At 44.7% G+C, this 22,295-nt stretch overlaps 2 protein-coding genes across 2 annotated transcripts in view; both read left to right on the forward strand.

Annotated features, from left to right (window-relative positions):
• LOC144156213 (pseudouridylate synthase TRUB1-like) overlaps positions 1-22,295 on the forward strand; it is a 356,387-nt gene that overhangs the window by 289,625 nt on the left and 44,467 nt on the right. The window lies entirely within an intron of this gene.
• Dsd (attractin-like protein dsd) overlaps positions 1-22,295 on the forward strand; it is a 69,242-nt gene that overhangs the window by 42,316 nt on the left and 4,631 nt on the right. Inside the window, exons 13-23 of the mRNA XM_077688084.1 lie at positions 95-216; positions 2,477-2,636; positions 4,069-4,272; positions 6,322-6,525; positions 11,140-11,214; positions 13,501-13,660; positions 13,748-13,806; positions 14,729-14,887; positions 16,870-17,098; positions 20,307-20,385; positions 21,967-22,080. Of these exons, the coding sequence (XP_077544210.1) occupies positions 95-216; positions 2,477-2,636; positions 4,069-4,272; positions 6,322-6,525; positions 11,140-11,214; positions 13,501-13,660; positions 13,748-13,806; positions 14,729-14,887; positions 16,870-17,098; positions 20,307-20,385; positions 21,967-22,080 (1,565 nt within the window). The remainder of the gene's footprint in view (positions 1-94; positions 217-2,476; positions 2,637-4,068; positions 4,273-6,321; positions 6,526-11,139; positions 11,215-13,500; positions 13,661-13,747; positions 13,807-14,728; positions 14,888-16,869; positions 17,099-20,306; positions 20,386-21,966; positions 22,081-22,295) is intronic.

Raw genomic sequence — 22,295 nt, forward strand, 5'->3', positions numbered from 1 at the left:
TAGGATTGCCTTAAGAACATTGCTCATGCTGTTTTGTAGCTTGCTGTGCTCGTCTTGCAAGGTGGTGAAATTGCTTGAAAATGTTTCTTTCCAGCCGCCAACCTGACTGTGCTTTGTGAAAAGCAAACTTCTTGCCCCAGCTGCTTGCAAAATAATTATGGTTGTGTGTGGTGCGGCACTGTCTGTGCCCACAAGCGCTGTCCCAAAGGGTCCAAGGTTAGTGGAAACCTGTCCAGTTACAATTGGGCACCTCTGTCTGTGTAGCTGAACTTCTACTCCGGCTCCTTACTGATCGTCCTAACCCTCTGTGGTCGCAGTCTGAAACTTTTTTGCTAATTTTGGTCACTGCAAAAGCAATGAACAGTTGTGCAAGAATGTCACATGGGATGTTTATTTGTCTCTACATGCCCAAGCCTTCCAGTGATATTTGGGAAGGGTGTGGTTATTCCCTCGTGTGCACTTTTGCCGAAGAGCAGCGTTTCTGTTTTCCGGTTGTTGCCGCCACTTGGTCCAGTCGGATAATCATGCATACTTATCTTCCTTATCTAACACTCCTTCGGTTCTGCTAAAAGTTTGAGAATCTGTATCATAGAATGCACATTGCAAGAATACGGCCATGCATTGCTAGCACTCAAGTTCGAAAAGCCCCATAGCTCTAAAGCAGTGCCCTCTAGCGGAAAAGGAGCAAAACTAGAAAAAAGCTAGTGTTTACTCACTTCCTATAGCCGCCAGATAGACAAGACGAAACGTGCTAAGTTCAAGTGAAATGAGCCTGGGAAGGTTTGCCGGATGCTGCCCAACAACAGACCAGAATGGCCGTTTACCAAAGTCAAGAGTACTGCAGATTGCAAAAAGTTACAATAGCAAAAAAAAAAAACCCTTTCGGATATTTATTGATGGAATATTAATGTTGCTTTAGTGCTTAATTTTGTCTGGTGAATTTACCGCAGCTCTGGTCCTCAGACTAAAGAAATTGCCAAGAAACCAATTTTATGAACTGTTTTCATTCATAGTCTACAAGTTTTAAAGGACATGCTTCGAACATATTACAGTCCTCTTATGGGTATCTACTGAACTGTTGCACTCCAATATACTCTAAATGGTCATTCTTGTTGCTTACATTCCTTAATTTTTTTCCTTTGTTTTCTCAAAATTACTGTTTTTTCCATATGACCAATTGTTGGCTGCATTGTCTTGGGACGTTTCGGGCAGATGTGTGTCATTCTTGCTGCATTCAAAAGCTTGTCAACTTGATAGTGCAATGAAAGTAGGGAACTGTAACACTTGTCACCATAAGTATACAACTTTTGTACTTTTTTTTACCGAAACCTTAGTGCCTTGTAACAGGAACCGTGTAAGTAAGCGCGAAATGAACAAGGACGAACGAAGTGAACAGGACACTACGCTGTGTCCCGTTCACTTCGTTCGTCCTTGTTCATTTCGCGCTTACTAACACGATGAATGACCAACTCGCCCAAGAAACCACTCTGATGTTATAACCGGAAATTTCATATGGTGAGAATTTTTGCAAGAAAGCTAAAATTGCAGCTGTGGTATAGTTGCACTTTCTGGTCCTTATCGAACACAGATCAGTATAATGTAAATCATAATTCAGTGCATTGCTAACAAAGGTATTTGAGCAGAATGGTGTGACATAATACATTACCTAACTTCAAACTTTATGTTGCATAGACAAAAATGGAATGCATATTTTTCTTCAGCATGCCAAAAGACACTTTTTATAAAAATTTCAAGCATGTAGGTTAAAAAGTAACAACAGTGGGTGAAAGGCTAGGGTCCCCTTAAAAATTAAGTTTGTAAGTAGTAGGTTTGTGAACTGACAGCAGGAACTGAACTCCGGGGAGGTTTTGTTTTTCTTTTGCTCCATTTCAAAGACTTGCAGCAGCTGGTAAACTTGCTGGCATTACGTCCTACAATGCATTCTTGGTGAGCATTTGAACCCGAGAGGGAAAAAAGAGAATAATATTAGTTTTTGCAAAATCTTGACCCTGCATGCACGGCGTGTGAGCTGTACTCAAGTCAGTAGCAAGATTGTATAACACAATCTGGGCCGTCTAGCCTTGTGTTGTAGCTATTATAACAAATGACCATCCTTGGACGAAGTATTGCCCCAGCACGGGAATTAAAATCAGTGCTCACCATCACAGCTGCAGATAAAGTGGAAGGTTGTCTTCTAAGCCCGTGGCAAAAAGTGAAGATGCCCGCACGTTCGAGATTTCGGCGCACGTTAAAGATCCCCAGGTGGTCAGCATTAGTCGGAGCCCTCCACTACGGCTCGCCTCATCGCCTGTGTAGGGTCAGTGCGTTAAACTTTATAATCAATCCAAATCAATCTCCTAAGCCTGTGTTCGTGGGCACCTTATTGTGGGTGAGAACAGACCACTGGGACGTGCCTGATGATTGCAGCAGCTTGCAATGGGAGCCGGGCTGACCACTGGCCAAATGTCTCTTGCAGGGCCAGGCTGATGCACGGGAGAACCAGACCGACGTCGAGCAGTGCCAGCAGTCAGAAAGCAGTAACTGTGACAAGCTGCACAATTGCCATGCTTGCCACACGGAATTTCACTGTGGGTGGCAGAATGATCATCGTTGCTACACCTTTGTTCGGGATTCAGGTAAAGTTGACAGGCTTGCTATCTGTGTGCTTGTGTGTTGAGGGGCTTTCTCTTGGGCTTGTACCATCTGTGGGGTCAACGTGTAAGACGGGACAATGTTCTGGTACAGTTGAATGCTTGGGAAACTTGGGAAGGAAAAATGTAACCTTGCTGTTCTGTCTATACCTGTGTGGGTTCGTAGTGGGATTGACTGACTGATGAACTGACTGAGACTGAAAATTTTGAGAGTGCTCTCATTCCGGGATGCAGAGGCCTAACAATGGGAGATAATCCCGAAAAGTGTGAAAACAAAGCTTAGGCAGGTTTTTACAAAATTTTTTAGATTGTTTATTCCCATAAAGTTATCGAACTAGTCCTTGTGTCTAGCTAAATTTATTTAAACAGTGCTAAATTATCACATCTGGTTTTGTGGAATCCTCACCCTTCCAAAACCGCTGGGCCTAGAGACTCGAAATGTGCAGAATTTCGCACATTTAGCACCTAGCACCAGAGAAGAGAACTGCAAACGTGGTGTACAAAGAGGTCCTAAGTGTTGCAGTAATTTTTTACATTCATTTTTTCAGACATTCTCATAGTCTTTTTTTATTGCATTGACTTAATGCGGTAGCATGTAAATGTGCTTCTAACATGCTTTTTCTTGTAAGAACGCTGGTGAAGCAGAATAAGAGTGCTGGTTTGCAATAAATGCAAAACACTGTGAGTGATCCTTGGACGCTTCGACACTTGTCAAGAAAAAATGGCTGGGAATAGCTTGCAAACATGTAGGAGTCTTCAATAGCTCGAGCTGCTGGGTTTGAAGTCTTGAACTTCGAACCTCTGCCTTGGCAGCTGCATTTCCGCAACTGAATTAAGTCTAGATGATGTTATGTTTCCGAGGTCATTTTGTCTGGAAGACGTTGGCAGAATTGCTGGTAATTTAGTCGGCAGCAAGTGCTGAAAGCGGACACAAGAAAACAACTCTTGAACTGGCCTTTGTCTTGACCTTCACAATGAAAGGGAAAGGGCATTTGTCTGCCGCCCGGTTATACCTTCATGACTGCTGGCTTCACACTCAAAGGTAGTGAAATGGGTTAGGGAGCAAGTTTGAATCTGTAGCATTGTAGTCCCAATTAAAAGGGGAAAGAGGGGGATTTTGGTTGGATACGTGATGTGTAGAACAGGCAACTGGCAGACTGCGCAAGTGACAGTGGGTATGAAAGGAAGGGATGAGGAGCCAGGAAAGGTGTAGAGGTGGATGGGAGTTTGAAATGAGAAGAATGTTAGGGGCCACGGAATAAATGGGGTCCTTGTTCTGTTGGAGGTAAGAGGGGAAGTGGTGATGCTGAGCGTGCACTGAGGGAACACCCTGCAGCACATCCCCAGTGTGCCTCGTGTGCTCTTTTTCGGTGGAGCTGAGCGTGGCCTGAGGGGGTGCTGCTCCTTGGGTGCCCAGGCAACAAGACGGAAAAGGCGGTGCTGTCGGACAACTACCGGGTGAAGTGTGACAACTCGTGCAGCTCACGGACCACCTGCAAGGCGTGCGTGTCTGGCAGCTGCATGTGGTGCATCAGCCAGCAGCGGTGCCTCGAGACCAATGCCTATGCCGCCACTTTTCCCCTGGCCCAGTGCACTGAATGGACCACCACCAAGTGTTCAGGTGGGGGGGGCACACTTCTCTTTCTCTCCAGGCAGTGTCCGCGGGCCGGGGGTACTTTTACGCATGAGCGTGCATATGCCCTCAGTTTGAAGATTAGTGTCGCTGGCGTGTGTCGCCAGTGTGTGAAGCTTGCATGAAACACCGGCATATTTATTTTCCCATGGCACACACTGTTGCTGGGCTACATCATTCTGTCAGTGTGAAACCTCACAGTGAAGGTCATGGAGGGAAAGAATGTCACATGAACAAGAAATCACATTTCTAGGCAAAACCATGCAGCAGTCGAAGCTTGTCGCATGCTACCTTGCAAATTAAGGGGCGCTCCCACCGCTCAAATGCACATGAAATTTTAAAAAAAAATGTTGGAATATTAATTAAATATCTGATTGCTGCATCACACCTGTCTTCTTATTCCATGGCAGCAACTTTTTTTTTTGTTAATTTAATTTCATTTATTGTTCATGTGCAGTATGGGAGGAGGAGGTCTAGGGGGCCTCCTATTTAAAGATATGACGTAGTTGCACTTTTCCTTTCTTTTTTTTTTTTTAAGTTGGCAGTTTTGTTTGGCATCCACATTTAAGGGGGCAGACTGGTCTTAGAGCTATATTTTTTATTTACCAACCAATTTTAATGAAACTGCACTGCGTTATAGAGTTTTTTGTGCTGATTTCAAATCTCCTATTAGATTTTTTGTAAGCTGATTATATTTTGAGTTAATTATTGATTAATTGCCATTATTTTGGGACACAGTTACAAAATAACCACTCTATGCAGAATGGCAATTACCATGTGGCTAGGCAGACAAATGACTAAAGAATACAACATAGGAAGAAATTTTTTGATTTAGCTATTTTTGGTCGTTTTACAACACAGGGAACTTCGCTTCTCCCGCGCTCTGCCAGAAATGGCTCGCAGGTGGTGCCAATTGAACACAATAATAATTTTCCAAAGCCTCCATTTAAAAAATTTGTTTCCTATATTGTATTCTCCACACATTTTGGTATCAGAAGCAAAAAGAATTAAAGTTGTACCTGCTCTGGGTGCCAAGATATCTGAGGATGAAATGCTAGCTTTGCATTGCAAGAAAAGTGCCGTTTCACCATCGAATTCTGCGCTAACTGAGCTGTAGAGTGCACTTTAAAATGCTATTATAATATAATAACAACAAAATATGATGCCTTTTGATGAGGAAATTTACAGGCTGATAGAAAAATGGCCGTGGAGGCCAAAAATTCCATTTTTGAGAAAACGCTTTTTTTTGACCGTTTTTCGGCCCCAAAGACCCAACTGCCCCCTTAAAGAAAGTGGTTGTCAAGCTCTGTAGGTGTGATTCTTAGCTGTTTTATTTGATTAGTATCAGCACTTCTGTTGTCCTTTATCTTGGAAAAGTACAGCCTTTGGTCACTTGTACTCTTCACGGGGCAATGGTCAGCCACTGGGCACTAAATTGAGCTGTGAGCTTCCTACAGTCATGTTCTAGTCTACTTAGGGCTTTTCCAAGTCCAACTGCTGAACTATCTTGGATAGGCTAGCAGCTCAGTTGTGACAAGTGGCAGCTTTTATGTGACAAACGCATCCTTCGAGATGCTGTACTTTTCTTGATGGGATGAATTTGTTGTGCTATGGGCTTTAAGTACTTTTGCCATAACTAGCCATAACTATTAGCCAACAGCCTGCAATGCAGCTTTCTAACCGCATGCTTGGGAGAGTTATATTCAAAGTGGCAGGCTACAGCAGGTCTGTACACACCTTGTCATAGATTATGCAGTTGCACGAATCGGAGCACCTTTGTTTGTTATGCTCCCCTCTGACACCTCTCAATCCCACCTTTATCTCCTTCTTTCTTTCCTATATCTCACGCCCCACATGTGTGCACTGGTTTGAAGGCTCTAGGCTCGAGGTAAAAGAAAAGGTGTGGGCAAAAGCTGCTGCACTGGCATAAGTACGTTCGTTGAGGTGGGGTGGCACCAGTGCAGTTTGTTGCGTGTCAGTACAGTGTGAGTGGAGAACTGAAGCAAATTCCCTGGTGGACGAACAAACGTGATGCAGCCCTGTCGTGCGAAGACTTCCAGACGTGCAGCGCGTGCCAGGAGCACGAGCGGTGTGGCTGGTGCGACGACGGCAGCAACACGGGCAAGGGTCAGTGCCTGGAGGGCTCTGCTTCGGGACCCCTGTCCCCTGCGGGCTTGCTGGCCTTCCGGCTCAACACCAGCCTCTGCCCAGCCCCCAACTGGTACTTCACCGACTGCCCCAGTGAGTGGCGCTGCAAACACATCCTTCCTCAGCCATTGGGCCATACAAGGTCGCTGGTTCGATTCCTGGCGGCAGAGGCTGAGCCTGAGATGAACCCTACTCACACTGTCAACGTACTATTATGTTTTTCCATACTTGTTGGATGGCTCTGGTTTGGTACTGATTTGGATTGGAAGCTGAATTCAGACCAACACTAAACGATGAGAAATACAGGACAGTGGCACGTCCTGTATTTCTCATCTTTTGGTGTCCGTCTAAGTTCAAGTTGCTTCCTATCCGCCTTCCGTAGTTGACGAGGTAAGAATGCAGAAGAAGCTCAAGAGGGACGAGCATTATGTGGACGAGCATCATGCGGGATGCATGCTTCTGTGCTTTCGAGATCGATGCTGTAGATTTTTGTCATGGAAATGGCAAGGATGGCAAGCAGTGCGCCAACACCGTGTGCAATGTGGCCTCACACTGTGTGCACATTAGAAGCAAAACAATTTTTTTTTCCCCAAATATGTACCCATTTGGATTGTTTTTTGGCATAAAGGATGTCATTCCTTAAAGTGCAGTGGAACCCAGATAATGCGACTTTCAAGGGACCGCGTGAAAGTGTCGTATGACCGGGGTGTCGTATGATCGGGTTACAGATACATTCCAGTCTAGTAGACGGTCTCACGCGACAGGTGGGCTAAGAACTTATTTAAACTACTACATTTAGCACATTCTCGCATAATTTGCGAACCTTTAGCTAAAATCCAAAGTTTCTGAAAAAAAGAAGAAACGCCCATTTTGTACCCCCATCCCCTCCGCAGCGTCTGCGCTAGCCCGCCAGCCCTGCGCCTTGCGCGCGCGAGATAAGCTGGGAAGGCCGACGCGGCTGAGCAAATTGAGAGGGGCTTTCCCCTCTCAATTTCCCTTCTCAAGTGTGAAACTGCCAAGGCCAAGTGAAACGAACGATAGTACGAGGTGGTGGTGGAAAAAGGCGAGAAAGCAAGAAGTGAAGCGACAACACGTCTTTGAAAGACACTGATAAGCAGAGAGAGGGGGGAGGAAAGCGTCGTGAAAGGAAGAAACATGGATCGAGCAGGTGAGGAAAGTGGGCGTGTGGTCATCACCATGGGTTTGCGTCGTACGTGTTTTCTCGTTTGTCGGCTCGATGGGAGCTTCAATTTCGCGGTCCACTGGCCACATGGACTTTGACTTCTCGCAATTGGCACATTGGCGTTCTGCTGCCTCGTAGGGCCGTCGAAGGTTAGCCCTCGCCCATCAGTACCCACCTGCTTGGCTTCCGTCTGTTCAGCAAGTGGTCTGCTCCGCCTGCAGACATTCGCACATGAACCAGCGTCAAACGGAGGTTAAGAATAAAGAAAGGTCAGCACAAGGTGGCGAAGCGGTGTAAAAGATGGGACGAACGCTGGTTTATCCCTGCCAGGGTCCGTTGTATTGACTCGTGGCAGCAGACCCGAAAAGATATACAGTAAAACCTGGTTGTAACGAAGTTGAAGGGGGAGTTATAATTGCTTCGTTATAGCCATTAGTATTTCGTTATAGCCAGTGTCCATTTCTATTGACAATTTACATGCAAGAGAGGATGTACTCACCACCAAAACTCACAACATCCCACAAAAACAAAAAAAGACAGGTGAAAGGTAAAAAAAAACATGAAAGGATCGTTACTTTATTCATGCCAAACGACTCATCTCTGATCATTTGGCAGCACACGAGCCGGTGGCTCACTACACAGAGAAACAGTCCTTGATAGATTTTTGCCGCGTTCTCTTCAGGCCAATGATGGCTTTTTAAGCTGCAGCCGTGATTTCGAGTCCGTCCTCTCCTTCATCGTGAGCGCCAAAGAAGCGGCGCAGCAGGCTTGCCGCATCCTAGTAGAGTGACTCGAGGAACCTCCAGGCACCCTACCAGGAGCCCGGGAGACGCACACCCTCGTGCGTGCGTCCAGGCGCTTGAAGCCATTTTTTAGTATACAGGAGTTGGCAGCCCCTAGCTAGCGCAAGTTTTGAATTACTGCATCTATGATGCAACGTAAGCCGTCGTGTGCTAAAAGACGGGTACCAAAATGGTTCATAAATGCTCGTTTGTGTAAAAAAAAGGTTTGTTATAACCATTGTGAGGACATTTCAGCTTCGTTAAACCGAGGTCCTAAATACATGGGCATCTATTTGAATTTCAAGGAGAATTGCATTTACTTCATTATGTCCATTAGTTCATTATATGTATTCCATTTCCTTATAACGAGGTTTTACTTATTTACAATATTTACAGCATGAGATGCACTGGGACAGTAGGCATCGGCACAGCTGAAACCGCCATTCCACGCCTCTTCCTCCCCTTTTCCTGGGATCATGCGGATCGTCCTTTTTGTGGGCACTGACCGTACAACCCGTTGCAGTATGAAGGGGATTGTGTGCACCCGATAATTGTATAATCGGGGTTTTTAATGCATTGTTTTTATGGGGAGCTTGCCGGGACCGCAATGATTCATCGTAAGTAGCGGGCCGTCATAAGACCAGGGGACATATAAGCATGGTTCCACTGTATATATGTTTGCCCACAGTTCTTAGAATCTTGTTCCTTAAAGTATATTACATTCACCCACAGTTCCTAGATCCAGTGTTTATTACATTATTATTGAACACTATGAGAAGGATTGGGCGAGACAGATGCCATTTCTTGATGTGCTTTTCTGATTGGAAAAGGATGTGTGTACACCACCATTCAGTGCTGTGCGGTATCTCTTCTTTCCTTTATCGTGGGAGGGTGCCCTTTTCTTGTTCATAAGCAAGTGTACCAACCAGTCATGGGAACGTTACCGAACAAAAGTAACAGTGTTACTGTTACAGTTACCTAACCCAAAAAAGTAACTCTGTTACAGTTACAGTTACGAATTTTCCAAAAGTAACTAGTTACAGTTACAGTTACTGCAAAAAAGTAACGTCGTTACTTTTCCGTTACTGAATAAAAGTTAATATCTAAAAAGATTTGGCTTATTTAATAGAAACGTACGAAGGCATGCAGGTAGTAAAAATTACACGTAGTAAAACCTACATGAGGGGAACCTAAAATGATGCACTCTCATGCCCAAACCAACAATCGTTGTGTACGCCTCATTTTTTTTTATTACGGAAGTTTTGCATTTCATCACAAGGAACTTTATTTTTTTGTTGCTTCACTCTCGCTGTAAGAAATTCATTTGCAAACATCATTGTAGCACATGAATTGGTTGTTTTTCAAAATTGGAATCAGGAAGGCCGAACTTATACTATACCGAGCTGGATGACAACACAACCGAAACAATCTGTCAATGTCAACTTTATTTTCGCCTACAATGCCGTCGCTTGTCCGCCTTTGTGTCAAACACTTTTACTGCGCCCCAGATGTGGCGAAAATGGTGCAGCCGCGCGTGGGCCTATACGCTCTGGCGTGTCAACATTCATCCACGTGCGTTTAGACGCGTCTTGCAGCGTTGTTTATGGCCTGGGTGAGAGCGATGTCGCGCTGCTGAGGAAAATACTGCAGCTTAGACTTAGAAACTTCGAGCCCTTAGTAGACCGCGTGAGACACCACGCACACGTGCACACCTAAACATTTCTACTCCTGATGTTTTTCACCCATGCGAAGGGAGTGAGCTGGCATAGATGAAGTAGACGAAGGTTCTGCGGAAGGAAGGCCGAAAAAGTGATACGCGCAAACTGTACATCGGTCGTTAATGAGTGTTGCTGTTGGATAATTTTTTTTTAGAAATAAAGTAACTGTAACGATATTTCTCGTTACAGTTACTCCACAAAAAAGTAACAGTGTTACAGTTACAAGTTCCTCTAACTTAAAAATAACTAGTTACAGTTACAAGTTGCTGAAAAAAGTAACTAGTTACCGGTAACGCGTTACTAGTAACTAGTTACTGCCTAAGACTGGTACCAACTCGTCTTCTTTAATACCCCTGTCACACGGGCACTTTCAATCGCGATTGAAGTGAATCGCGATCAAGTTTTCGAGCGCGCTCGACGCACTGCCGCTGCTACACGGCCCGTTTCAATCGCGATCGAAAAGTTGCACTCGTGTACGCTAGATGGTGCTAACATTATACTTGCGGCCGGCTTCTGGTAACTTCTCGCGGTCGTAGGTATACTTAACTGTGTAAATGTTACCTCACGCTTATTTGGGTCAAGTTATTTGACACAGTTTGTGGCGTTAGTTGAAGTTTTCACCTCCTGTGTCATTACTGAGCGGGGACGAGAGTATCGCCGCTTTCGTTCGATTGCGCTTAGAAGCCTCGATCGTGCTTGAGAAACCAGGATTGAGTTCGAGCGGGATCAAGCTCAATCGCGATAGAAACTGCCGTGTAGCATGCGCCCGATCCGGATTGAGCTCGATCCGGATCGACTCAATTGCGATTGAAAGTGGCCGTGTGACAGTGGTATAACTCTCTCACAGTGTGCATAATTTGTAAATAAAAAAAAAAGCAGTTGCACACTGTATTTAACTGAATAAAATAATTAGACTAGGCTTACTAGTCTGTTCAGTGTTTCCTTAATTTTCTTACCTGCTTAAATCTCCCAGAGGAAACCGCAGGCAACTGTAAGAATTTATTTGTTCCCTTTTTTAATGCAGAGTGCCAGTGCAATGGACACAGCACTTGCAATGGATCATCGGAGTGCCTTCAGCCCTGCCAGCACCGCACAGAAGGTAACCAATTGTTTACTAAAGGATCTTCTGTTCATGGTAACTTTACAGGCTATACATTCAGCTACATGGAATTCATTCCAGATATTTTTTTGGTAAGAATAGAAAGTAGCCCATACTGGTGTAAGGGCGCACAAACCACAATGATCCCAATTGTGTTTGGATGAAAACATCAACTTAACAAGGCGCACACACATGTAACTAGGAGAGCGAACATTCTATTTCAGCAAAAAAAATTATGAAATTTGAGCACAAAAGAATAGGCTCTTTGCAGAGCATTTAAGGACGTCTGTCCCTTGAGGACAAATGAAAGGAAAGAGGACAATGGACAAAGAGGAAGGACAAGAAATGCAGGAGGTGAACTTGAGCGTGTTGTTTAGCTATAGCTATAGCTGTACAATGGATGCTTTTGCCAAACTGGTTTCAGCCGCAAACAGGTTCCAGCTCTCAGTGCCACTGTCTTTGCGCAGCTAGTGTGAATTGTCCGTGAAAAATTTTACTCTTATGATATTTACTCAATCTAGGCCGATAATTTAAAAAAAAGAATTGTTTCCGAAAGTCGGGGATTGGATTAGATTCGAAAAAGCGGCTTTCTTTTCACCGCTAGACACTGAAGGCCATCTCACGGCCACAGGCTTGCAGCTTGCAGGTTTGGAGGCTCCATTTTGCTTGTTCGAACTTTGCGAACCCAGCTCTTGGCATTCCGTGCTTGCTTGTTTACGTCGCCACGTGGCCTCGAGAAGCACTCGTGTTTGCGGCACTATGGCGCCCACCAAGTGGTGCCACTACACTGTGGCTTTTAAGCGGAAGGTAGTCCTGGAGGCCGAGAGAACTTCAAACCTCCAAGCACAGCGCGACTTCGGCGTCGAGAAGAAGAACGTGCACCAATGGCAGAAGCAGCAGAATGAACTTTTCAACTGCGTGCCAGGCGAATGGCCTTCACAGGACCCAAGAATGGTCAACACCACGAGGTGGAAAAGGAAGCCACTGACTTTATCCAGCAGCAAAGAGAGCAAAGATGCCTGCGTCGACAGAGATAATTCAGGCGAAGGCAGGGGAGATTGAAAACATTCGAGGTGTCGCGCGAACTGAGTTCAAGGCCATCAGGGGCTAGGTCCTTTGTTTTATGAAGTGGTTCGGGTTCAGCCTGGACAGCGGACGTCTGTGTGCCAAAAGCAACCCCTTGACTTGGAGGAGAAGCTAGTTGCATTCCAGCACTTTGTCATCAAGAAGCAGCTGGAAAAAGAGTACAGACTGGGCCAGATGGGTAACGCCGATCAGACCCCAGTGTATTTTGACATGCCTGTTGCCTACACCGTGAATGTGAAGGGCGCGAAAGGAGTGAAAGTCAAAACTTCAGGCTACAAGAAGTAGCGCACCACCGTGATGTGGTGCATGACCGATGGGCCACCATACATTATTTTTAAGAGGAAGACTCTTCCTGCCAGAGATGTTTCCCTAAACACATTGTTGTACGAGCTCACGAGAATGGGTGGATGAGTGGTGGTGTGGTTGATGATTGGGATAAGACTGTTTGGCAGCGCCAAGCCGGGGCTCTGCTATCTCCTCCTGGTTCTCAACTCCTACTGCGGCCACTTGACAGATGCCTTCTCGAAATCCATGCTTTCGGAGGGCAGTACGGACATTGCGATAATACTCGGCGATATGAAGAGCCAGCTACAATTGCTCGACGTGGCCATCAACAAGCCATTTAAGGACAGACTTCGGAAGCATTACAATGACTGGCTGACGCTTCAAGATCACCAGCTCACACCGACCAGGCGCCTCAAACACGTTTCACTCAGCCAAGGGGTGAACTGGGTCGCCACGACATGGAACGAAATTCCGGCTAAGCTAATTGTGCAGGCCTTCGTAAGTGAAGCATCTCGAATGTGCTGGACAGAAGTGAGGACAGTGCGCTGTGGGAAGAGGACAGCAACAAAGAGGACAGCGACGACGACGACGAGTGAGCATTGAACATGCTACGACAAGCGCCACAAGCATAATCAAGTGCATGTTCTAGTCCCAGTCCAATGCCTTTTTTTTCGTTTGGCTTACATTTGAGGTAAGCTTTTTTTTTATTTTCTGACCTTCAGAATTTCAGGGGTCAACCTAGAATTGATGCTGGCCTAGATTCGAATAAATACGGTATTCTTTCGGGTTGGTATTAGTGTTTACTTTAATTTAAAATCGGGTTGTTGTGCAGTGGTCTCAGTGCGTGTTGCAGTAGGTGTGTTACAATCCCTGAAGCTTGCCTCTTCTGTTTTTCTTTGTTCTGCTTCCCTGTAGGACCGCACTGCGAGCACTGCATTGCTGGCTACCACGGCAATCCTGCCAATGGTGGCAACTGCACACCTTGTTTCTGCAACAACCACGGGACTTTTTGCCACCGGGAGACGGGCAAATGCAACTGTACCACCAAGGGTATTATTGGCCCTAACTGTGATAGGTGAGCTGAAACCGCTTGGCTGAGTGTACTTCTCCACTCATCAGCGTTTCTTGCCGGCTTAAATCATTCTTTTTCCCACTCTTCTAGATGCGACGAGCAAAATCATTATGTGGGCAGCCCTCAGGAAGAAGGTGGCACCTGTTTTTGTGAGTGCTGTTTTGATAGCATTTTTGAAAACACGCACAATTCTGAACAGCGGCTTAGGGTAAGGAATAAAGAAGCCCTTACCGGCAATAACCAAGCAGAGAAGCAGGCCCCCAGGGAGTTTGGCACAGCTATGGGCATGGCCCTTCCCATTGGCGAAGGGCACAACATTTTGAATTATTTCTCTAGAAGTAGAAAAAATAGCTTTAGTTCTGTCAATCACAACCCCTGGCTTTACATTTCTGCTGACAGGACTGAGACAGAGAATTCTCTGATTCATTTTTGATAGAGTACACGGGGTCATTTTGGAGGTTGCCGGATTGGGGGAAAGGCACTCTTGTGAGAGTCGGATTCTCAGAGTCTGGCTCTCACAAGACCGAGTGTCAGTCATAGTGAGGTTTTCAAATGCAATCATTGACGCACCAACCCATCTGTCCAATTTTATGTCTGACCTTCCTACCTGTTTATTGCCTTGGGGGAAAGAGTAATGTGAGGTTGGAAGTCAGTGGTTGTGTTTTCTTTCTTGGACCTTGGGATTTGCTTATTTTAATGTACAACAGCCTCCTTGTTTAAAATTGTTTTAACTATAATTGCTGGTGCATGCGGTTGCTGTATTTGGGATGAAGGCCGAATACAAATACGTAGTCTCCACTTACAAGGTTGTCAGGTATAAATATGAAGCTCCACAGCATGTGGAGCTTCATTCACCTGCAACTGCGCACTAGAGCATGCCTTGTAGGAAAGGTGTAGCTTTGGCTCTGAGGCCATGCAGAAAGGTGGAAGCTGATTACTCAAATTTAAATAAAACTTGTGGACCATAACATTTTAAAACAAAGCTGAAATATCCAAAGCTGTTGCACCATGACCATGTATTTTAAGTGGCCTTACTGCATTTTTGATCTCTAAATGTTTCTATTATTTCAGATAATCTCAGCATTGACTTCCAGTACACATTCAACCTCTCTTCTGAGGACTACTACCGCAACATCAATTTTATGAACGTGCCAATCAAGGTCGGCAATGACGTCGAGTTTACCATTTCATGCTCCGGCAAGGCTTACGTTAACATCTCTATAGGATCAGGTGAGAACTGCTGTGTTCTCTAGGGGGAAACATTTGAAAACTGGCAGGAAGCAGACACGCACGTTAGAGTAGACAGAAGAAGTCTTTTTACTTGGTACAAATTCATAGGGCCAGCCCTGTCCATCTGTTACCAGATAAGAGCCGGGAAGTACCCTCTCTCTCACCCTCTGCTGTTCACCATGCTCACATATATTTGAAAGTACTTTGGTACTGCCCAGAGTGGAGTCAAATTTCCCAAACGCAGATCCCAAAGGATAAGGTTGGAACACAAGGTGTGGAACACTCTCTCGAGGGAAAGAAAATTTGTATTATAGCTCAGGTGCAATGATGAAAACTTGCATCTTAGTTGTCTTTATTCGAGGTACAACTGAAACCGCAACTCTGGTTTCTTGCAAGCCTGCATGTAGTAGCAGGGAGCTCGGACACTTTGGTATGCACATTGGTCAAGGCGCCCTGTTTTATTGTATTTGGGAGAGAGGGAGAGGCTCTTCCTTGCCGTGGTGGTCTGTAACTGTAGTTCCTTTGCAAGGGCTCTTTGCAGCTGTTGTGCTGGGAGTGCCTGTCAGTTGAGACGGTGGTTTGTTGCAGTGTGTAGGGGCTTTGAATGCACCCTTCCTTAACTCTTTCAGTACGGCGCCATAGGCCATCGGACGCCGGTGTCCGATGATTTCAAACGTCCCGCAAAAGCTAAAAACGGCACCTGGTGGACAACTAATGCCATCTGGCGTATTTATTGACAACTCATTTTTTGATTTTATTATGTTTTGTTGATATTTCGCGTGCAGAGACCGCACCAAGAGTGAAATTTGAACCCGCGATAGTGGCGAGTTGTGTGAAAATGGCGTCCATCGGACATGGAGTTCCGATGATTTCAAACGCCCCGCGAAAGCTAAAAACGGCGCCTGTCGGACAACTAACGCCATCTGGCGTATTTATTGACAACTCATTTTTCGATTTTATTATGTTGTGTTGATATTTTGCGTGCAGAGACCGCGCCAAGAGTGAAATTTCGAACCCGCCGTAGTAGCGAGTTGTGTGAAAACTGCGTCCGCTGTATTTGGGCTGTATTTATAAACAAAACGGGCTTCGTATCTGACGACTGCAGCTTTGCACATTGATGTGTAGGGTCTGAACAATGTACAGTAGGGATATTTTGCCAAATGCGCCGCGTCATATCGCGGTATCACCTTCATGATAGCCTGGCACTCGTGTCAGATTACCGCTACGGAGCGATGCGCGACACTTCTCAAGAGCGCTGGATTTTTTTTCTGGTTTTTTATCACTAAAGTGAAAAGGATTTTGTGTCAGAACACAAAAAAGTGTGCTTGGATGCCTGACCGACTTACACTCGAGTGGCTTCGAGGAGTGGCACAGCCGTCAGTTCCGCTAGGTTGACGGGCCCACAAAAATACAAACCTTGGTGTACAGCGATGATATATATGTTGAATCATAGCCAAGAAATATAGGAACAATTTGTATATCATAGAATCCCTAAAATAATTTTTAGGCTCATTACAATTGCCTGTATACGTTGCGTGTATACTTTTTTGTGCATTTTTTTTTTTCTGATTATTTGACTAATAAACTGTAAGTAATTGTACCTTTCACAAAACTGCTGGTATGTGTTTGTAAGAGCAATCTATAAGCTACAATTACATGCATAGCAATGCTAAATGTGTCCACTAGCTCAAGAGAAAAAAATAGTTTTGTGGAAGCACTGAAAATCGGTCATTTTTGCGCCGTAACGAAAGTGTTAAACCCCATCCAGTGATGCTGTGCTTTGAGCTCTGGGTTATACGGTTTGGCTGGCACAGAATGAATCTAGCAGGCACAATCAAGCGACTAAAAGCTGCATCTCGGGAAGGTGTGCTTGCCTTGCACCATCTTGGACTGGAGAGGCTAGTGAAGAGTAGAGAAGTAAAGAGAGCGGCTGAAACTGCCTCCACACTGACAAATGTCCCCCTCCTTGCTTCCCTCGACAGGAGGCCAACCGCCGTCACGGGCCGATGGTGATGCAGAGCCAGCCTTGCTGGATAGTCGCAAGTGCGACAACATCAAACTGCCTTTCTACGATGAGAAGCACAACTTTGGCTCACAAAACACCACTTTTTTCGTCTACGTGTTCAACTTCACGACTCCGTTTGTGCTCCAGATTTCCTTCTCACAGCACCGGGCTCTGGACCTGCTCCAGTTCTTCATCACGTTTTCAAGGTCTCTTGTCTTGCTCTTGTTCATTCGCTTTGATTGTACATACGAAAGTCTCTGTGGGCTAAGGGAATATGCTGTGCAAAATTTGTCCCTGTTCCCTAAACAGACTGGATATTTCAGAAAAGACTGCCGAAATTTTCTCTGAACAAATAGCTTTCTTTAAAGAAGTGATTTTTTTTTTAGCTAATGCATCACTTGTAGTGAAAAATTGTAATTGACAGAATACAGTCAATTCTTGTTACAATCAATCCAGATTTAAAGGGACCATGAAGATAACATGCAACTACACTTTATTTTAAAAATGGGGTGGGTCATACCTCACTGCAATTTTATTGATGGGAAATGATGCTTTTATAAAGAGGAATTTTCATTTAATGGAAGGGCAGATAGTGAATTACCTGCTCGCTTTATAACCCCTATTATGTGTTGAAGTTCCCCCATGACGCATGGGAGGAAGCGGACAAAAGTGGACAGTGTGCTGACTACATGTCAAGGGACGCAGGCTATGAGCATGTAGCATAGTTAAAGGGAGCAATCTCAGGGAGCAAAACTTGAGTAGAAGATATCATAGTTCAAATAAAGAAAAAAAAAACGGACTTGGGCTGGCGATGTATTGACAGCACAGAATGGATAACGAGAGACAGGACTAGGGTTACCACCTGCCCCATTTTGAACGACCCGACCGGTTTTTTAGACAGCGGGTCAGTTGCCGGTCTGTACCTAAAACCGGCCATCATTGGCCGGTGTTTTGGCCATTGCGCCACGATTATTTCTTTTTTGGCGCTTTATAAGCGTCCATTCAGCAACTACGACAATAAATGTGTCGACAAGCTGCAGCTCAAAGACATGCGAGCAGAGAAAATGCGCAGGTGAGCGCGCTTCCCGACATGGAGGGGGACCACAGGGAGGAACGAGACGAAATGCCACCGCCGTGGGGAGCAAGTGCGGTTGCTTTTCAGTGCAGCACATTCAGAGCAATAACCATAGTCTCAATCAATTTCAGTATAAACGTTATGTTGATTTCTCTCTACGAAACCGCCACAACAAATGGCATTGCATGTCAAAAAAACATGGCGTCTTTTTTTCAACACAAATTCAACGTTCTATGTACCCCTCCATAGGCCGGTTTTTTCCCTTCGGGTAAAGGTGGCAACCCTAGACAGGGCTAGAATAAGGGGAGGGTCATTAACTCTATGGAGAGATGAAATAAAAAAAATTTGGGGACAAATATTGGGCTCTGGCAGCGCAGGACAGAAGTGGGAGAGGCCTTCATACTGCAGTGGACCTAGAAATGCTCATTGAACATAGTTAAAAGGGAAACTTTTCCCGAGGGGGAAGTTTCACGTCTGCAACAGTGGAACCACGAGTACCGTGCTTGCAATTAAGACAACAAACGTCAAGCTTATGTTCATTATAGCGCAAGTTGGTCACAGGTAACTGAAATTGCTTAGGTAAAATGTTACGTATTTTGGGTACAAGCTCAAAATGAGCTCCATCATTGTTTAAAGTGATCCTGAAACACGTTGTGAACATACCAACTTCAGAGGTGGTCATCTTGAATCATGTCATGTTACAAAGCCTTTAAAAAATTGACTAAATGCAACAACCATGGCTGCTTTCAACTTTGTAGTTTGATTATAGCCTTCAGTATTTTTTAATCATGTATTATCTATATTTTTGTGACATCCATTGCCAATATTAATAGCCTAGGGGCAACGGATGATTTAACAGCTTTTCCTGTTGTTAGCATTATTTTTATTTTTTCGTCATAGCAATACCCCTTATACTACCTTTTATGTGTACTTTTATTTCAACTTATTATGGATCACTCCATAAGCACTAGTTCAAAAGCAGGCCACAATGGCTGCTCTGTTATTGGAGGCAACCAACAGTAATATCCATGTCTACTGAATTGTACAATCGACATGCAAAACCTGCAAAAAATGCTTGAGGAACTACTACAATCAGAAAGCATGGCCGTGGGGGTAAAAATAAATATGAGTACCTAAATCTACAGTAATGTTGAATAAACATGCGAAAAGTACTCTCTTCAGCATATGTAATGCAACTCTGGAACAAGTAGAAGAATAAAACTTCCTCGGGCAGGTTGTCAGTGCGGACCCCAAACACGCGAGAGAAGTCCGGCGCAGACTAGGTATGGGCTGGGGTGCACTCGACAAACACTCCCAAATAATGAAAAGTAAGCTACCTTTACCACTTAAAAGAAGAATATACAACCAGTGCATCCTGCCAGCGAGGAATTATGGAGCGAAAACTTGGTGCCTTACTAAACAACTGGAAAGCAAACTTGGATCAGCTCAGTGGGCCATGGAAAGGGGAATGATAGGAATAACACGTAGAGACAGGAAACGAGCTTCCTGGATCAGGGAACAAGCTCGAGTAGAATATATCATAGTTCAAATAAAACAAAAGAAATGGACTTGGGCTGGCCATGTAGTGAGACGAACCGACAGCCGGCGGACAACTAGGATAACAGAGTGGATACCAAGATATGGGTCTAGAAGCAGGGGAAGGGCAATAGCGCGATGGAGGGATGAAATAAGGTCATTTCGGAGGCAGGGAATGGATTCGAGCATCGCAGGGCAGGAGCGATTGGAGGTCAGTGGGGGAGGCCTTCGTCCTACAGTGGACCCGAGTAGGCTGCCGTTGGTGATGGTGATGATGACTGCATTATGTGCACGTTTAAGGACCCTTGAACCATTGGGCTATGTCTTTGAGTTTAGATGTAGCTTTGTAGAGTTGCACCCCAATGTGTTGTTGCCTTCAGTCTCAGCTAGTGTTAGCTTACATAGACCTGTAAGCCTGTTTAGAATAACTGTTAGTTGTTTACATCAGCATGCCTCAAGCTGCTGCTATGACTTTTAGAACCAGCCGTTTTTAGTGCACAACTCTGGTAAAAAGTGTGCTTGTTTTTGCAACAAAATATAAGCACGAGTTTACTCTTTACTTGAAATTGATTGCCCCTTGGCACAAATAGAAGAATGCTTGCGCTCGCTAGAAAGAGCATCGTGTGATCAAATTGCATGAAAGAATTTGTACCTGTTCACCAACTAGAATGTGGGGAAGACCATGCAATGCAACAGTGAGCTGTGTCATAGTTGGCGAAGTTAGGTTTCTCAGGCGATACATCAACAGAGTGGTCCGCGTGTCACATTCTTTATGCAGTCTTGTGCTTTGTTTTCCTGCGCAGCTGTTTTCTCTCGCTGCTAATCATAGCAGCCATCCTGTGGAAGATCAAGCAGAAGTACGACCTGTACAGAAGGCGACAGGTGTGTATTTCTTCGTGCTGGCTTTTAGTAACCAAAAGTCACTTCTTAGGTAGCCTTGTTGTGCCTCCGTGACTACTCCTCCGGGGTTAACTCTGCATTGGGCTGCAGCTGTTGTGGCACAGTACCATGGAGCATCAAGTTCTTTGATGGCTGCGCATTCGAGCAAAACTCTTGGAAGAACACTCGCGGAGGGAAAGCTTCATATTTAGAAAGCCAGTCCTTGGTCTGTTTCGTCATGTGTGCTTGTTGCCTTGTTTTGAACAGTTCATCTTAAATGTTTTAAATAAAAATGTGTAATTTCTCCGGCTGCATGCATTCTGTTCATTCAATTTTTTATTTACTACCAATAAATGTTGTCGCTTTAGACGCATTCCTAGAGGCTATTCAAATGCCAGTTCTTTGGCAGGTTCTGAAGAACCCCCACTCCCCCCTGAATTTTTTTTTTCCTTATCTAACACCTTAGATTCTGAGCTATGAGTGCAAATTTGGACCTAAAGTTTTGTAATTTGAGGATTAAAAATCTCAAACAGTTCTGTGTATGTGTACTTTCTGTTTCATGTTGCGTGTGTTTTTTTGCAGTGCTTTACAGCATTCCACGTAATAGCCCAAACGAGCACTCTTTTTAAACAGCTCGGCATGGTGTTGTCTCACTGCCCAGGCTCATTTGATGCCTTCAGTTCTGCATTGCCTTTGCCTTTACTTGGCAGACAAAGCTCTATTGCTTATATTGAATTGCCTACTTTCTAGTGCAATATATGTATTTCACACCTTTATGGTGTCACATACAACTGCAACAGAATGGGGTTTCTTCAGATGCTGATAACACAATGCTGCTAATCACCTGCTCTTGAAAAAAAAGAAAAAGTGGTAAAAAAAGTACAGTCATTGCTGACATATACAAATTATTTGGTTAAAAATAAGAAGTATGGCAGTTTTTGTAACTTTTGGTGTAGGAAGTAGAATTCTGAATTGTGAGAAAGAATATTGAAATTTGCACTTCTTTTTGGGGAAATTTATTTGAATTTTGGTCAAAACCATACTTAGTTCAATGTTCAATTTTGTTCAGCTCTATTTGATTGAAATTGTATTGTAGTTGAGGTTTTACTATTCGCTACACAGCTCTTGTTCTCTCCCTCGATAAAAATGGCGGTGCTTTGCTAGGGAAATGAAGTGAGGCTGTTCTCTGCCTTTGTCACTGCTGACTTACCAAACGTGGAATGCGTGCTGCTATCGCAGTCCATGCAGTGAATCATTAGGCCAAGTTGAACTTGTCCGCAATGGCAAAAAAAATTTGAAGAGCTCTTGTCCATGTCATCTTTAACCAGAAAGCTACCAACAAGTTGTGTTCGTAGAAACAGTTCTGCATTTTGGCTACCTTTGTTACGGATCTTGCATGCATAGGATCAAGCTTGTTTTTAAAGAGCACCCTGTGAGACTGAATTTTTAGTTTAGTAGTTGACATCTATGCACGAGGATAGATAGTAGGGCTTTCAATGAGTTGGTGGCCGTGGCCTGTTTCACTGGTAGAAGTTTTAATTTAATGCTATGCGCTTGTGTGGCTATTTTTCCCCCCTTCTTCAGCAACTGTTTGTGGAAATGGAACAAATGGCGAGTCGTCCTTTCGCTGGGGTCACGCTCGAGTTGGACGGTGAGCCGGATGGTTCGAGCAAGCAGTTTCAGGACGGAATGAAGCAGGTGGGTTTCCACTTTGGGTGCCGCAGGTTGTCCCTGTGATGGTCCTTGGAGCCCAAAGACAGAAATGTGGCCACCATGGTAAATGCATGGGCTGCTACACATCCCCCTTGCTGCATTTCACCCTCCGAGAGTATTTTGCCAACATCTTATCAATGATTGGGACTAGCAGGTCTGTTGGTGAAGATGTCACATTGAGCGTGTGGTTGCACGGTATT

This window comes from Haemaphysalis longicornis, unplaced genomic scaffold, assembly GCF_048455015.1.
Source record: "Haemaphysalis longicornis isolate Haplotype H1 unplaced genomic scaffold, Haemaphysalis longicornis Haplotype H1 scaffold_1, whole genome shotgun sequence".
Taxonomy (NCBI): domain Eukaryota; kingdom Metazoa; phylum Arthropoda; class Arachnida; order Ixodida; family Ixodidae; genus Haemaphysalis; species Haemaphysalis longicornis.